Source organism: Hyla sarda, chromosome 3 (assembly GCF_029499605.1).
Source record: "Hyla sarda isolate aHylSar1 chromosome 3, aHylSar1.hap1, whole genome shotgun sequence".
NCBI lineage: Eukaryota > Metazoa > Chordata > Amphibia > Anura > Hylidae > Hyla > Hyla sarda.
In genome coordinates, this window is record NC_079191.1 from 142877679 (window position 1) to 142896648 (window position 18970).

An 18970-nucleotide genomic window follows, 5' to 3' on the forward strand; every position below is an offset into this window, starting at 1 on the left:
GTTGGCCTTTTTGTAGTACATAACTGCAAAGATACTGTAGAACATGAGTCTCCAAAGTAATCTGGAACACTATTCCTGCACCACAAAGGAAGCAACCATCATGTCAGTTCTTCCTAGCATTCAATTGGCTAAGCCATCCCAATAAATTAAACATACTCCTAAGCAGGTTGCCTATCTACCTACCTGTTGGCTCCAAGATGGGTACCAACTTATTTAAGTACAAACCATTTTTCCTAATACCTGTTGCAGAAGACTCTTCATCATCATCATCATCGTCATCATCGTCATCGTCGTCATTATCAGTAGGGGAAGTCTGGTAAACTCTTGGATCAACAAATGGAGTAAAGGATGATTTGGTGGTGCTTCCCATGCCATACTACAATGGTTAAAATGGTAAAGGTCAATACTTAATGTTATGAGTGGGTCATGCATAACTAAAAATAATGTATTTTTGCAATAAATGTATATGCAGCAGAAAGAAATCCAAGTGCTGGGAACAGGAACATTCTTCTCAAGTTTTATCATTACTTACTTGAATGTCAGTGATATTTCTGGTAATAGCTGACACTATTCTAAGACCTAATTGGTTTCAGTGGACACCACCTTTACTGTAAGTGCAGTTTTACGCAATATGTTTATAAGTGTGCAGTTTTATTACAAAAACCACATAGAATGCTATATGAAACAACCCATTAAAGATCACTTTAGGGTGCGTTCACACATACAGGATCTGTTGCATATTTTCTCATGATGCAACTCATTAAAGTCAAGGGGGACCAAAATCAACAGCAGAAAATATGCAGCTGATCCCGTTCATGTGAACATACACTTAATCCGTATTTGCTGCTAAAAGCTGCAGACATTGTTGAATAGCTTTTAGGGTAAAAAAGAAAACTCTACCTTTCCTGGAGCTAATGGTGGTTGCCAAACTTCTAAAACCTCCTTTTTATTTTCCTCATCCAGATGTCAAGAGCCAAAGCGGCTCAAGTACAACAACCTGCCATGCCTTCTCCATTGGCCTCACCTCCCAGGCCCTTCTTGACTGACATACAGAGACCTGTACAAGAAGGGTCTGGGAGTGAAGGCCAAGCTGTAGAACCTAATAGCGGTAAATACAGCTGAAAGACTCCTTTCAATGACAGAAATTTTATCTCCTGGTCCTCCAAGATATATATACACACATAGATAGATAGATATATTACAGATATATATTACTTCGATGAAAATTATTTTTTTTTTGTAATTTTAGGGTGTTTCATTTATGCAACATTTCAATAAGCGGTAAAACTAATGTTATTTTTATTCTGTGGGTCATTAAAATTACGATACTAAATTTATTCAGTTTCTCTGCCTAAAGGGCTATTCCCATCTATCTCTTTACCTTGCTGTGCTGTTGCAGGCTTAGTGCAGCTTTCTGGTTTGGCTCTGGGACGAGAGGGTGCTTCTACAGAGGTCAGGCCAGGAGCACACAGTCACACACACACACACACACACACACACAAATAGTCACAAACACACTTTAATCCCCTACTTGCTCTTATCATCCTTGCACTGGCTTGGGACAGATGCTCAGTTATGAGGGCCCCCTCCATAAGAAGTCAGGCAGCTGTCACTAGTAAAGTAAACATACAGATAAGGGTTCCTGCACTTACAGCAGCCAGAAGAGGTCGCCGCCAACCACGGCTCAAGAGAGTAGTACTAGTGGACCGTAGCCTTGACCACTGCTCAGTGCTATCAACAAGACAAAAGCCCATGCAGGAGATTTATCAAAACCTGTGCAGAGGAACAGTGGATCAGTCGCCCACAGCAACCAAGCAGGTTCTTGCTTTCATTTTTCAGAGACCTTTTTAAAAATTAAAGAAGAAATCTCAGAGGTTGCTATGGGCAACAACCACTTTTCCTCTGCACAGGTTTTGATAAATCTCCCCTACATATATTTGAAAGGATGTAAGAAGGATCATTATAAATATTTGCAAAATACAATCTTTCAGATGGGAAGACCCCTTTAAGAAATAATTTTTTTTGCCATCATTATAAATGTAACTTTTAGATTTTTATATTTGAAAAATAGTTGATTTATATATTTACTATGGGTAACATTTTAAAATATTTTATTTAAAGTCATCACTTGATTGCTATAAAAAAAAAAAACACATCCTGAAAGGGGTACTCCCGTGGAAAACTTTTTTTTTTTTTTTAAATCAACTGGTGCCAGAAAGTTAAACAGATTTGTAAATCACTTCCATTAAAAAAAAATCTTAATCCTTCCAGTACTTTTTAGGGGCTGTATACTAAAGGGAAATTAAAAAAAAAGAAATGCATTTCCTCTGATGTCATGACACAGTGCTCTCTGCTGACCTCTGCTGTTCATTTTAGGAACTGTCCAGAGCAGGAGAAAATCCCCATAGCAAACATATGCTGCTCTGGACAGTTCCTAAAATGGACAGCAGAGGTCAGCAGAGAGCACTGTGGTCATGACATCAGAGGAAATGCCTTTCTTTTTTGGATTTCCCTTTAGTATACAGCCCCTAAAAAGTACTGGAAGGATTAAGATTTTTTAATAGAAGTGATTTACAAATCTGTTTAACTTTCTGGCACCAGTTGATTTAAAAAAAAAAAGTTTTCCACGGGAGTACCCCTTTAAAAAAAATGTAGTTTAGTTTATGTCAAGAATAAAATTCACTGAACAAAAAAGCTGCTTAGTTTGTAGATGAAAATATACAGTTCTGACTGGTTGCACTTTTCCAAGTTCACAATGTTAAAACCAGGGCTAACAATGTTCTAATACTGTCAGGATAACTTCTATGAACCTTACAATCACATTTCTCTGCACTGTGACTACAAAGATTATATGCAGCAGAGGGGATAAGATGTAAAATTTATTCCAGCAAGTACTTGCAAAACATGCATTAATAGGGTTAGAAAATGATGCTCATTTATGTAGAGCTACACCAGTATTAATACTCATAACCAGTTAGCCAGCAAGCGTTAAGGTTAGTTTGGTAGTGCCACCACCTACTTCAGTCCCAGTCTCCATTTCCTGTGCATGCGTTGAACCTCTCCCTAAAGCCTCAGTTGGAGTACCCACCGGGGAGTGGCTCTGTTGAACTAAGTCAGGGAGATTTATGTGGCCGGCAAAACCATTACTTTCTGCATGGCCAGAGCGTTTTTTATCTCCAGATGTCTGCAGAGATACGAAGGAAAGTACATGGAACATTAAAATTAAAAGTTCTTCAATTGAACATGTAAAGAAGACCAAGCATGTTAAGTCTTAGAAACATAACTGGGAAGCTATAAAGAAGAATAAAGTAATAATATTAATTATTTTAGTATACAATAGAGTAGCTTAAGCACACAAACTGTCTACATGCAGTGAAATGCATTTCACAAGAATATGAGCAGGCAATTCAGGATTTTTATCAACCCTTTTGTCCCTGATGATGCTAATGAATCTGCAAACAACAAATTGGTTATCACCCGCTTATGCAGAACATTAATGTAGCTCACCCACACCTTAGTATTTTCAACCAATATGACCACAACATAATCAGAATGCAAGTATACTGTTTATTTGAAATCTTACCCATCTGAATGGATTATAATCATCAAAATGATCAAGGAAATTATTATGGAGGCTGAATCTGGCCTGATAGAGTCCTAAGAGGATACCAGCCCATACCACCAGTACACAACTATGACGAACTACAGGCAGGGGGCCCGAATGCAAAACTTGCCTTAAAGGACAGGAGGGCACACAATAAAAAGAATATATGTTTCAAGAATGAATTTACACTGTGACATTTCACAGTACAGTACAGTAATTTGCGTTGCAGACTGAAAACCAAAGCCAAATCACCAAAATATAAGATTGCAACCGAGAAATCAAATCACACAACTATAGTTTAGTCTTGTGTTACTGTCAGTCACAATTCCGAGAGAATAATATTTATACAATAAAATAGCAGGTTCTTCATACCTAAAAAGGTGCCATTTTGCATAGGATTAATAAAATTATTATCTGGACTGGTCTTCCTTCTTTTTAACTACATCCATCAATGCCAGAAGTACCTGCTTTTTGTTTTTTATTTTCAGTGTATCCTTTGGTTACAAGGTGTCGCATACAGTTTTGGTCAGTATGAAGAGCAGTGGTACAACATTTCATATTATAAGGCTTTCAGCTGCACTGTGTTCACATTAGACAATGTAGCCACGGGACATATTACCATATACCTATGTGCACCAGGCTCTTTAATGTATAGTGTAATGCTATGTCCTCCTGCACAAAAGTACCTGCAGCACACATAGGGATCCATATGTAGGCTGCCAGGAGAAACTATAGTTAGTGAACAATGATGTACATCTTATAAAGAGCTACTGGGTGCTATATGTTTTATTGAAACTATTGCTATGAATGTGATACAGGAATTGAAGGCTTATTCATATTAATTCTAGAAATTTATAGAAATTCAGAATGCAACCCTTACCAGGTTGAAATTATGAACGTTCAAGTAGCGAATGCTCTTTTGTTGTCAGCTATGCACAATTCTTTTCCGACATGCACTAGCAGGATTGACATTCATTTAATGAAAAGCTGAATATGAAATACTGATCCTCTCAGCTGCCACATACACATATAGTTCCTGGCATTCATTATTTTGCCAGATTGCTGACATTGTCTTGAGAAATTTTTTTCCTGAATTTTTTTTTTAAAAAACTATAAAATGATTAAAGAAAAATTCAGGCAAGTAAGAAGTTTGAAATTAAATCTACGGGGAGATGGCTAAGCCTTTTCACTCCCACGTCTTGGCTATTTTCCAGTAATCGATGAGAAGTTAAATCAAAACCAGAAATATAACAAGAATGTCAGATGTGCCATCTTCATTAATACATTACTGTCTTATTCCAGTGTGTTTAGAAAACTTCTTCCCTAAATGCACAGATACTTAGTAACCTCAGCATTTAAAGGATTCTGAGTAGCCGCATTGCTGTATAGTACGGTACTTTCTAGGTTGTTATTGTCAATGTGACATATCTGTTTCCATTCTGGTTAGCCATTGCCTATACATCTTTGTTAGGTATAGCTGTCATAAGGATCAATGGCTACCAAAGTGAATGCTAACAGCTAGAATATATGAAATATCCCTGCCCATACAATTTCTAGAAGGGGAATCAATTTACATTCTAAACCAACTTTGGTCCCTGTAAAAGAAGTGGCGTGAATGCAGAATTTAACTTCTTACCTCTCGTATCATTAAAGTCCCTTCCCTTGAGTTACTTCTGAAGGAGTCTGATTGAGAGTTTTCAACATTCTGTGTCCCTGTATTATATGGCTCATTGTTTCCAGACATTCCAGTAGGTCTACATACAAAAAGAAAAGTGTCAGGCCACCACTGAATATGGTCTGTGTGAATTACGTCTGAGCATTGATATTCCCTACAGAAACAATATAAACATTTATGACATCCCTAATGTGTAAGAATAATAAACCCTTTCTACTTTAAGCTATGGTGGAAAAGGTTGTCCAATAATAGGTTTACACTGTGCACCTTGTAAGTGTTATAACATTTTACACTTTGGATATGTGCACACAGGCAAAATGTCTGTGTACAGGGATGTGCCATGGATTTCTATAAGCCAGGGTTAGTGCTGGGGTGCTACCATGTAGAATGACATCAATTCATTATTTTGATTGCATAATTTGATGCAGTAATATGCATCAACTTCATGTTTTTTCATGAGAAAATCGTACCTGTGTGAACATACCCTTAGATTAGAATCAGCTTAGCATTTTTGTGTTTGTATTATGACTAAGTTCTGGCCTATCCACAGGTCTGATGACTTGAACTTACAGCTGACAGTTTAGGAAGTCAGACCACTGGTTGGACCTGAACTTGTGACTATAATATGGATATCTTATGCTAGTATTAACCCAACTGTAGAGGTTAACCTACAGTTAATGTCAATGGACTTTTTGGTGCACAAGGCACCAACTACTGTACATGTTATATTGGGCAATAAAGAGCATTAAAAGGGGGGGGGGGGAAATATGTAAAAACAGATAAAAGCAGGAAGAGTGGAGAAAGAAAGACTCATTGCCAAAGAGAGTAAAACAAACCCCAAAAAGTTCTTAAACTATAAAAATAGTAAAAAGGTTACAATTGAAAGCTTTGCTTCTTTAAAAAATGATGAGGGAGAAATTATTGATAGTGATGAGCAAGAGTGAATATATTAAAATACATTCTTCACTGTATTCACAGGAAAACAATATGTCAGGTGTAAGGTAAACTCCCCTGTCTAACCCAGGGGAAAAAAAAAAAAATCGACAAGTCACCAGGTCCAGATGGCATTTATGGCCAGCATTCAAAGGGAATTAAGTAATTGACAGACTTCTAAATCTAATATTCAAGTACTTTATAAAGACCGGGTCTGTTCCCCAGGACTGGCAATAAAGTAAATGTGGTACCAACATTCAAGAAGGAACCAAAAGTTGACTCTGGTGATTATAGGCCTGTTAGTTTAATCTCTGTTGTATGTAAATTGTTTGAGGGTTTTCTAAGAGACATTGGAGTACCTTAATGAAAAAAGATGTATAACCCTATATCAGCATGGGTTTATAATGTTTTTTTGGGGACAGAATAGGGATATAGGTTGAAAAAAAAGACAATAGATTGACTATTGCCTTTTTTCAACCATATGAACTACTGTAACTACTCTTCCACTTCTATCTATAGGTATGTAGTATATCACAACTTAAATCTATGATTATGCTATGCCTTGAGTTATACATAATGAAATTAAAGGAGAACTCCAGCTGCCAATATCGCTGTCCTGTCCTCTAGCCCTGTTCCTCTTTCGGCGCTTGACACATTACACTGCAGCTCAGAAAATCGCCAGCCGCGGTGATGTCCCACATTGACAAGTGGTAGGCTGGGCTGCAGTGTCAATGTAACGGGTCGGCAAACAAGACGGGACATCGCCGGGAACAAACACCGGAAGAGAACTGGGGCTGGAGAATGGCATGGCGATATCAGCTGCATCAGGGGAGTTGTGGAAGGCAGGTTAATGTTTTTTTTTCTCCCCGGCAGCATAAGGAATAACAAACGAAAAAATATCACCGAGTCCTCTTAAGAAAACTACATCAGCAAAAGTACATTCATATATGTCATAGTCTGACATGGGGCATGGTGTTGGACCTATGGGCACCTGTACATTTGGTGAATCAATAGTGACTGCATGAATAGTTGGTGAAATTATGCCAGATATATGTAAACCCACCCACATTTTTCTTTTGCCATGAGTACATTACCAGCTGTATGATGTAAGAGTACTTACATGAGACGAGGGATGTCATTTACTGCCACAGTTCCATCCTGAGCCTCACTCTCACCATCCTCCTCTTCACTACTCTCAGATTCCTCGCTGGATGAAGAATAGTCTGTCACCTTCTTCATTGGTCTATTGGTCTCCTCAATGCGAAGTTCTCTCAGCTCTTTTGCTAAGGCAGTCAAGTCCTGTAAAAAGATTGATGTTCTTATTTATAAAAAAAAATAAATGAGGAAACAGAGTGCCTGAGACGTCTCCTCAAAGTGAGAGGTAAACTGTGCCATGACCAATGAGAAAGCAGCCAGACAGTTAAAGTACACACATTTCTATCAGACATACAGACAATGTTAAAGGCAGAGGAAACAATAAAAGACAACTTATTTCATTACAGACTTTTTTTTTTAAAACCATAAAGTGCTTATTGCGTATAGCAGATGGATACAGTCCTGTGAAATATTTGAATAGTTTGTCATAGTAAGCTGGAAAATACTTTTAGTGCTTCTATATCTCAGGAAGTTAAAATTATTTTCAAAAGACACAATGTAATATATATCTATATATTTATTTGACTACTGTATCTATCTGAGAATCTTGAAATAAACAATACTTTTCCCAGTTTACTATGAATTAGCCATGATTATAACACAGCATAATTTCTCCACCGGGACATCATAGCCAGCGCAGATTATATATATTGTGTGTATACAGGTCATGCTTGTAAAGCAATGTAGGTGAATTTGTGAAGAAGCATGAGAACTCTGAAGATGATGAATTTGCTGAATCTGTGGAAGAAAACATGCACAAGACAAACACACCATTGGTCTTACCATTTCCCCCTATATTTGTGACCAATGACGCCGCCAATGCATTCGATTAGGGGTTAAGGAAAAAAAAGTATTGAACATCACCACATCCATTTACACCCAGACATACTTAACATTTCTATTGTTGTCTACAGTTATTTTCTCCCTAAGACCCATCATTTATCTCTATAGCTAAATTAATATATATATAGATAGTGAAATGTACATGCATTATCTTCAAACTCCTTGTACAATCTAAATCTAGACATTGGTAACTAAAGATTTTATTTGATGGTCCTGACCTACCAATGAGGGACCCATTGTTGGGCTTAATCTAAAATGTAAAGATGGCCCTCGAATATAGACGCTGCCTTCCAGACAATTTTTATCATGACGCACGGAAGATTAATATAGTGGTCAGCCATAAGACCGAGCAATGAACAGAAGTCCTCCTAAAAAAGGTATGGGTGTAGAACAGATTTCTGTGATTGTTTATGTTGCATAAGATAACCAATACAATGCAACTCTATGTTACTATAAAATGAGTGTATAAGAAATAATACACACGCCTAAATGAAGATTAAAATGCACTAATGCATTTGTATTACATTTTTAATACATAGAGGTATACTGGAAGAATGTCTTGATGTTGACCTTGCCTTATGCACAGACACACTTTTCTGGATTGATATCGCCATAATACAGACTGTCTGAACTAGGACTAGTATTAGGAGAAACAGGCATTTTTTGCTTTTATAATGAAGCACATCTATCTCTTGTAAGTAAAAATAGCAGTAATTACCTTCAGCGGTAATACATTACATTACTGTTCATTAACATGTTAATGGAATACTAAAGTGATAAGAAAACTCTGCACAAGACCAGTTACAGGTCTATTAATTCTAATGCCTTAGGCAGTCAATGAAATTGCTCCATTCTCAGCTTTTACACAAACTGCTGAAGACATACCATTCTGGGTCATGTGTACAAATCATTGTGTGTTCTTTACTCAAATGAAAAAAAAATGTCATTAATTACAGTTTTAAAATTAACGGTGCAAATGGTGATCAATAACAGTACATAATAAAATGAGTATTGGATAAAGGGAACCAAAGTGATGTAGAAATTATGTTAATTTATTTTATTAGTTTCAGCACAACTATATATTAAGGAAAACTGCAGGTCCACATTTTTACAATACTTTCTTGGATGGACCAGATCAACCTTACAAAAATATTCCTACCAAGGCTTTTTCACTAGGATTTTGTGTAGAAACTACATTCGGTAGCCAGAATGCTACATGCAAACTGTAAATCTGAGTAAAAAAATATAGGTTACTGCCTTGGATTTCTGATGTGGATTCAGAGGTAGTATTTTCAGCCTCTTATAACATGTATGAAGGGCTAAATAAACTATTTAAATGAAGTACAGTATGAATGTTCCGGTAGCAATTTCACAAGTTCACATCATTCAGATTTCTCAGGGAACCGTCTATAACACATGTCAATATGATATATTTATATATTTATATATTATATATATATATATATATATATATATATATATATATATATATATATATATATATATATATATATATGGTAAAATCTTCTTCCTCACATTCCCAGGAGACGTTCTGCCCAGAGAGATGGTGAGGATATGATGTTAGAAAGTAGTCCCCGGGGAGGGGAGCTATACAGCCTAGTCCAGTCTTCTACGGCTGTAATCACACCTCCTCAGCGTTACTGACAGAACGTCCCCGGGGATGGTGATGAAGAAGATTTTTAAAATATATAACGCGTTGCCATTTGGTTATGGTAAAATCTGATGGCAGGTTCCTTTAAAAATTAATATATCACCTAGGATTTTTCCCGATTAGAGCCAGTTAATAAAATATTTTGTTTCTAATATATTTATATTTTCTAACTTTCATTTCTTTAATTATAATTTTAGTACATTATTATGAAAGCTGCCATCGGGTCCAAGCTGTTTTTAACTGCATTTAGTAATTGTTTTATGGCAGGACCCATAGACATAGGCCACAATGGACAGCACGATCAGTCATATTGAGTGACATTACTAGAAATTCTCTGTGACCTTTTGAGAGGTCATTCTAGAGGGAGGGAGGATGCTGATCCCAGATGGTGGTGGATCCAGTGTTATCTGTACTTCTTTCTGTGCTGAGAAGGGCACTGCTGGGGAAAGAACTGTACAGAGCAGTTTGAAATCTAATGGACAGAAACTGCAATACTTCAGGATTATTATAAAATATACAGGGGGTTAAATAAGTATTGAGCACACCATGCTTTTCACTAAATATATTTTCAAAGGTGCTACTAACATAAACTAACATTGCAATCCAAGTGATCCAGACATACAAAGAAATCAAAATAAATACATTCAGAAATTAAGTTATGTGTAACAATGTGAAATGAGCACGCTTACTGATATTTATTTAATACTATGTACAAAACTCTAAGTTGGTAATGACAACTTCTATATCCCTCCTGTATGGAGAAACTAGTCGCAAGCATTGCTCTGGTATGATTATGACCCATTCTTTCACACAAAAACTGGCTTCAAATCTTGAAGGTTTCATGGGCCTCTTCTATGAAACATGATCTATAGTTTTTTCCTTTTTCATTGGTATTTAAGTTAGGCGACTAGTTGGACCATTCTAGCAGTTTTATATTCTTTCTTTGAAGCCATATGAGAGTTTCCTTGGCAGAGTGTTTTGGATCATTTTATTGCTGAAATGTAGACCCTCATTTCATTTTCCTTATCCTGGTAGATGGCAGCAGATTTTTTTTGACAAGAATCTCTTGATAAATTTGCCAATTCATTCTTCCTTTAATTATGTCAATTTTGTCAGTATCATTTGCTGAAAAGAGGCCCCACACCATGATGTTCCCACCTTCAAACTTCAGTGCTGGTATGATGTTTTAGGGCGATGTGTACTTCCATTTCTCCTTTAAACAGGGTGTGTATTATGGCATACAAACAGTTCAATTTGCTCTGATCTGACTGCACTATATTATCCCAGTATATTATCCCAAATTTATGGTGAAATGACGCCATCATTATGTTCTGCAGCAAATAGGTTGTGAAAGTCATAAGATTTGTCTTGTATGACACCTTGGCAATGAGATCTTTTTGTACGCCTTCAGCTGAGATTGAACCAGCTGATATTAATTTGCAATGACAAAGGGCTGGATTGCTTTTTAATTACTGATAGATTTCAGTTGTTGTCTTAGCTTTTTATGCCTTTTGCATTTCCTTTTCTTCATTTGTTCAATACTTTTTCCCTGTATCATTCCACATTATTACATAACTTAATTTCTGAGCTTAGATTTTTATTTTTTTTAAATATATGGATTACTTAGGTTGCTACCAACTTGGTGAAAATTTTATAACAATAGCACCTTTGGAAATATACTTTATTAGTGTGAAAAATGGTGACTTCATTACTTATTTTAGCCCGCTGTAGAAAATATAATGGAAAATTAAATAAAACATAACCATATTTTTAAAGAATTTTTGGTAAATAGGTAATTTTCTGATGAAACATGAATAATTAACTCCAAAGGATAATAGGTCATAGGATGTCGGATCGCGGGGCATCTTAGCTGTGCTAGGCTTCAGGTGGCCGTGGTAATCACGCCCTCTCCATTAATATGGAGGAGGTGTGACGGCTGTGGCTCACTCCGTGCAGCGGATAACTGGGATGCTGGGCTGGAGATTGTGAAGGGTCCCAGGGACCAGCCCCCCCCCCCCCCCCCCCCGTGATCATACATCTTATCGCCTTTCCTTTGGATAGGGGTAAGATGTCTAGGGGCGGAGTACCCCTTTAAATCTTAAGGCTAAGTTTCCATTTGCTTTTCCTTCTGGCCCAAAAAAATGCAAGAAAAAATGGCAGATAAAACGCCACGGCATTTTCCTGCTTTTGGTATTTGTTTCTTGCGAGTGGAAATTGCATTTTTGGCCCCTTTGGCGTTTTTTACAAAATTTGTTGGGTACCAAAAAAAAAAAAAAAATGCAGGATGCAGTAGGGATGGAAAATGTATTTAACGAAATTTGTATTTTTTTTATAACAAAATTTTAATTCATTTTTAAACAGGGACCAATTTATGTGGGCGGACAGTGACCTTAAAATGTAGCCAACAATAATAAAAATGTGGAAAGGGGCCATTTAAATATTTTCTATAATAACATTTTGGTAAACTTTTTATTAGTAATGCATTTTAATTATGTGTTAATGATGAGGGTAGTAGTACCTGTACTAGAAACATAGAATGTATCGGAAGATAAGAACCATTTGGCCCATCTAGTCTGCCCAATAATCTGAATACTATGAATAGGCCCTGGCCCTATCTTATATGAAGGATAGCCTTATGCCTATCTCTATCTTATATGAAGGATAGCCTTATACCTATCCCTATCTTATATGAAGGATAGCCTTATGCTTATCGAATGCATGTTTAAACTCCTTCACTGTATTTGCAGCGACCACTTCTGCAGGAAGGCTATTCCATGCATCCACTACTCTCTCAGTAAAATAATACTTCCTGATATTACCTTTAAACCTTTGACCCTGTAATTTAAAACTATGTCCTCTTGTGGTAGTTTTTCTTCTTTTAAATATGCTCTCCTCCTTTACCGTGTTGATTCCCTTTATGTATTTAAAAGTCTCTATCATATCCCCTCTGTCTCTTCTTTCTTCCAATCTAATCATGTTAAGGTCCTTTAACCTTTCCTGGTAAGTTTTATCCTGCAATCCATGTACTAGTTTAGTAGCTCTTCTCTGAACTCTCTCTAGAGTATCTATATTCTTCTGGAGATACGGCCTCCAGTACTGCGCACAATACTCCAAGTGAGGTCTCACCAGTGTTCCGTACAGCGGCATGAGCACTTCTCTCTTTCTACTGCTTATACCTCTCCCTATATATCCAAGCATTCTGCTAGTGTTTCCTGCTGCTCTATTACATTGTCTTCCTACCTTTAAGTCTTCTGAAATAATTACTCCTAAATCCCTCTCCTCAGATACTGAGGTCAGGGCTGTGTCAAATAATCTATATTCTGCCCTTGGGTTTTTACGCCCCAGGTGCATTATTTTGCACTTATCCACATTAAATTTCAGTTGCCAGAGTTCTGACCATTCTTCTAGTTTGCCTAAATCCTTTTCCATTTGGCGGATCCCTTCAGGAACATCAACCCTGTTACATATCTTTGTGTCATCAGCAAAAAGACATACCTTACCATCGAAACCTTCTGTAATATCACTAATGAAAATATTAAACAATATTAGTCCAAGTACAGATCCCTGAGGTACCCCACTGGTGACAAGACCTTGCTCTGAATATTCTCCATTGACTACAACCCTCTGTTGTCTGTTACTCAGCCACTGCCTAATCTACTCAACAATATTGGAGTCCAAGCTCAATGACTGAAGTTTATTGATAAGTCTTCTATGTGGGACAGTGTCAAAAGCCTTACTAAAATCTAGATATGCAATGTCTACTGCCCCTCCGCCATCTATTATTTTAGTCACCCAGTCAAAAAAATCAATAAGATTTGTTTGACATGATCTCCCTGAAGTAAACCCATGTTTTTCATCTTGCAATCCATGGGATTTTAGATGTTCCACAATCCTATCCATTAGTAGGGTTTCCATTAATTTCCCCACTATTGATGTCAGACTTACTGGCCTATAGTTGCTTGATTCCTCTCTACTACCTTTCTTGTGAATGGGCACGACATTTGCTAATTTCCAATCTTCCGGGACGACTCCTGTTACCATTGATTGGTTAAATAAATCTGTTATCGGTTTTGCTAGCTCACCACTAAGCTTTTTTAATAATTTTGAATGTATCCCAGTGTGATTTATTGGTCTTCACTTTAGAAAGCAAACGTAGAACCTCTTCCTCTGTAAAGATACATGCATCAAACGATTCCTTAGTTTTCCTCTCTAATTGAGGTCCTTTTCCTTCTTTAAAAACTGAACAGAAGAATTCCTTAAGGCAGTCGGCTAGCCCCTTATCTTCTACATACCTTCCTTCCTTTGTTTTTAATTTAGTTATTCCTTGTTTTAATTTCCTTTTTTCATTTATATATCTGAAGAATGTCTTATCCCCTTATTTCACAGACTGAGCTAGTTTTTCTTCTGCCTGCGCTTTAGAAGTTCTTATAAAACTTGCTTGGCCTCTTTCTGCCTAGTCTTGTAGATTTCCCTATCTTCATTGCTCTGGATTGTTTTATAATTACTAAATGCTACTTTGTTGTTTTTTTATGATTTTGGCCACTTCTGCTGAGTACCACAGTGGTCTCTTCCTTTTTCTGCTTTTACTGACACCCGATGAGATTGTCCTTTATATTTACAAACCAATGGACACAGTATTGGGAAGATGCTACAGAAAATTTTGTCTACCGTCTAGTGACACTCCAATTACCAGTGCAGGCCGTATAATTTAAACTCCAAACTAATATTTCAAAAACAAAAGAGAGCACAACGGAGTCATTTCAAAAAAAGAGTATCTGCCAAACATGCACAAATATTATTTCCGTAGAAGACCAAACAGTGCATGAATAAAAAACATGTATATGCGAGAAAGAGGAATACAACAATAGATGGTGATATCACCGACTCTGCACAGAAAGAGATCAAGGTACATAAATAATGGAATATATCCCAATTCAAGTATGAAGGGTATATGCGTATAAAAAGATGGCATAAGCACATCTACAGTACATATATATAGCTATTGCACATTAATGGATATTGCACATAACAAAAGTAGCTCAAATACAGAGCTTAACAGTGTAAACATTTAAAGAAAGTGCAATGTGCATATAACAACTGCCTATGAATGCAGCATGAAGGGATACAGACCTAATAGCAGCATGTAAACAAAGTGCTGTGCGCTGGCAGAGACCGGGATAGCACCACTCCAACGTACGTTTCGGTACGTCACCTTCTTCTGGGAGTGGTCCTATCCCCGTCCGGCTGTCTATTTAATTGCCAAGACACCAATCAGAGAACTAACCTTGATGGATAAGTGGCTAACACCTGTGGCAAAGTTTCAGCGTATGAACGCCGTCACAGGCAATCGCCCGGAAGCCGGAAGGGGCCGCGACACATGACCGGGCCATGCAAATAATCACATGACCCCGCCATGACGTAGATGCGATCCTCCGGATCCCAGACAGCACCGGACCAGCGCATGCGCACTGGCAACAGGAATAGTGTTTATAAACCATAAGACACTGAAATAGCCATGCAAACTAGTGTTAGAGTAGACAAAATATACATATGGAGGCAGATGAAAGGTAATATTGTGTATAGATAGGTAATATTGTCATAATTTTTACCAATTTGATAAACAGAAAAAAGGAATTAGATATTATGACTATATGTTAACAAATAAAGGTATAATATTGCATACATGTTTGGGATTGTGTCCATGTGCGTTACATCAATATAAGACAATGTATAAATGTAAAAAAGGTGTAGTATAGGGAGTAGATAACACTACCATGTGTAAGAAAAAAATAATATACACATAGGGAGACCATCACTGGTGTATAAAATCATCAGTCACAGACAAACGTGTGTGTATACATAATGGGCACAGTATGTGTGGGGAAGATATAGGAATCGGGAATAAGTAATATGTGGCATAGGGGGAGAGAAAAAAGAAAAAACATTGGGGGTGTGGCCGAACATCAAATTAGTGAGCCAAACACTGAGAGGTAAGTGAAATGAGTAAAGGGATGTGGAAATAAGTGAGAGTGACGGAGAAGTAGGAGGGTGAATGAGTGGTGATTCTATGAAATGAGTAGGTAGATGATAATAAAAGTGGTAATTGAGTTGGGAGTATGGAAAGTGAAGGGGAAACAAAACAATGCAAAATCAAAAGTGAAAAACTAAAGAAGTGCAGGCGTGAATTAGAAGAAGTGAGTAAAAAATTATGAAATAATACAATAATAATGAATACAGGGATATATAAATAAAGTGTGATGTGATGGTGAATGTAAAGTGAATGACAAAATGGCAAAAAGTGAATGACATGATTGATGTCCTGGAATATCAAGAAAAAACAAAACAACTGTTAAAATATTTTAACAGTTATTTTGTTTTTTCTTGAATTTCCAGGACATCAATCATGTCAGCTATCCTGTATGGAGTGTTGCAGAATAAGCTCTGGAGCATCTACAACGATTTTGTTTCCATTTTGGGAAATTTAAGTCCATGGCATCCATTTTTGTACCATCATTGGTATACTTACATGTGCATGTTCACTAGTAGGTTATAGCCATATATTGTTATATCTAAACCCTGTTAACACTATATCGGCATTCGTTCACTCCTTTATATATTACCTTTTATATATTATGATTGTCACACTACTGTTCTCTTGGGCCATTGGGGAATTATTTGGGCCCTCACCACTCACTATCATTTTGTCATTCACTTTACATTCACCCTCACATCACACTTTATTTATATATCCCTGTATTCATTATTATTGTATTTCATAATTTTTTACTCACTTCTTCTAATTCACGCCTGCACTTCTTTAGTTTTTCACTTTTGATTTTGGATTGTTTTGTTTCCCCTTTACTTTCCATACTCCCAACGCAATTACCACTTTTACTATCATCTACCTACTCATGTCATAGAATCACCACTCATTCACCCTCTCACTTTTCCTTCACTCTTACTTATTTTCACATCCGAAACGCACGTTGGAGTGGTGCTATCCCGGTCTCTGCCAGCGCACAGCACTTTGTTTACACGCTGCTATTAGGTCTGTATCCCTTCATGCTGCATTCATAGGCAGTTGTTATATGCACATCGCACTTTCTTTAAATGTTTACACCGTTAAGCTCTGTACATGAGCTAATTTTGTTATGTGCAATATCCATTAATGTGCAATAGCTATATATATGTACTGTAGATGTGCTTATGCCATCTTTTTACACACATATACCCTTCATACTTGAATTGGGATATATTCCATTATTTATGTAACTTGATCTCTTTCTGTGCAGAGCCGGTGATATCACATCTATTGTTGTAATCCTCTTTCTCGCATATACATGTTTTTTAGTCATGCACTGTCTTGTCTTCTACGGAAATAATAACATTTGTGCATGTTTAGTACATACTTTTTTTTAAATGACTCCGTTGTGCTCTCTTTGGTTTTTGTCCTTTATTTTGCAGAGATGTGCGGCTTTCTCCTGCGCTCGCATCTCTGCACTATACTCCAGGTGGCCAGTGATGTGAATAGAAATTCACATTACTGATTCATTTTTTCCGCCCAGAATGGTGATTGGCTGGATGGTGGCAGCCAATCACTGCTCTCAGCGGGAAATATGAATAAGTGATGTGAATTTATATTCAAATCACTGGCCGGCCGGAGTATAGTGCAGAGATGCGAGCGCAGGAGAAAGCCGCTCCGATTCTCTGCAATAGATCGGACGATCGCATCGGGTGTCAGGAGTGACACCCGTCGTGATCTGTCCTTAACTTCAGGTACTACTGCTCCCAACATGGAGAACACTCTGCTCCATGCGGTTTATTAATGCAAGTACAACAGTTCCCAGCATGGAGCAGATTGTGCTCCATGTTTGGAGCAGTAGTACCTGCAGTTTTTAATGGTACCCTACGAAATTTTATTAAAAAAGGTATCTCCATCCCTTTTTTGGATTTCTAAAGTCCAAAAAATAATAAAAACCACCTGCAAAAATGGCAAAGATAAAACCCACATGGCGTTTTCTTTGGTGTTTTTTTTTTTTTTACTCCCATATTTCTATTGACTTGCAGCTAACATCTGGCCGCAGCTTTTTTTCCCTGAAAAAAAAACAGCGTGGGGCTGTTTTTGGGCAAAAAACTCAAGTGGAAACTTAGCCTTAGTGAATCAACTGGTACAGTCACAGCTAAAATCAGAAACAGAATTCCTTAAGAGTGCACATCAGCATTGCCACAGGCAAATCCGACACCTTGGTTTCCATGACCATTTTACTATGTAATCCTTCTACTAGTTAATGACTATTCAACTTTATAACTGATGTGACGTAAACTTTTTGTCGACTTCAAGCACTGATTTTCAATGTGAACGAACTTGTAGTGAAAGGCAAGAAAGAAGTTTTCTTACCGTTTTGTTTTTAGTTTTCACTCTCCGCGGCATGATCTTTCCATCATCCGCGGGCATTGCCTGTGAGATAACAGCCTGTAGAAAGGTATCAAGTGTGAAAGGAGAGGACAATAAGAAACTTGGGATTTGTTAACGATATGTCCCAGGCTTCCTGACCATACCATTACCAAATATGTGCAAAAGAGTAGAAGATTTCTTTCCCTTCTCACAAGAACTGCAATGTACCCATAAAAATCCATGTTGTAGAAATGAGAAGCAGCGCATAATGGACACCATCACACAAGAGCTGTCTAAATCTCTCCTCACACATGCAGTGACCCACAAGCAAACATGCACAATAGGTCTATGTGAGCGCCAAACACCAACACAACATGCTATATTACGTAGGGAGGTGACAAGTATAGCGATGAGCAAAAAACTTTATTGGAGAGTTAACAATCTCATAAAAGAAAAGAAAAAAAAGAGTTCAACTGCAAGTACGTCCATACTCTACCCACTATATTCAATAATTAAATTTGATGTATTATTCCAAAAATTATGTAACAAGTGAATGCAAACATATAAATAAGGCTTGCATTAATTTAGCCAACACTTTTTTTTACAGAACAATATAGAGGGGAGGGATGCCAGTAGAAGAATGGTTCCATTAAAGGAAAGTCTAGTGGTATGAATAGTAACACAAAACATGTG

At 37.2% G+C, this 18970-nt stretch overlaps 1 protein-coding gene across 15 annotated transcripts in view; it reads right to left on the bottom strand.

Moving 5' to 3' along the window:
• The window catches only part of TNIK (TRAF2 and NCK interacting kinase), a 350539-nt gene that overhangs the window by 26687 nt on the left and 304882 nt on the right, over window positions 1-18970 (bottom strand). For 8 of the 15 annotated variants that reach the window (XM_056565178.1, XM_056565177.1, XM_056565174.1 and 5 more), the window contains 5 exons: window positions 18281-18355; window positions 7333-7511; window positions 5241-5358; window positions 3020-3184; window positions 241-376 (listed from right to left, as the gene is read on the bottom strand). In XM_056565178.1, the coding sequence (XP_056421153.1) occupies window positions 241-376; window positions 3020-3184; window positions 5241-5358; window positions 7333-7511; window positions 18281-18355 (673 nt within the window). The remainder of the gene's footprint in view (window positions 1-240; window positions 377-3019; window positions 3185-5240; window positions 5359-7332; window positions 7512-18280; window positions 18356-18970) is intronic. The other 7 variants (XM_056565176.1, XM_056565179.1, XM_056565186.1 and 4 more) reach the window with 2 other exon arrangements.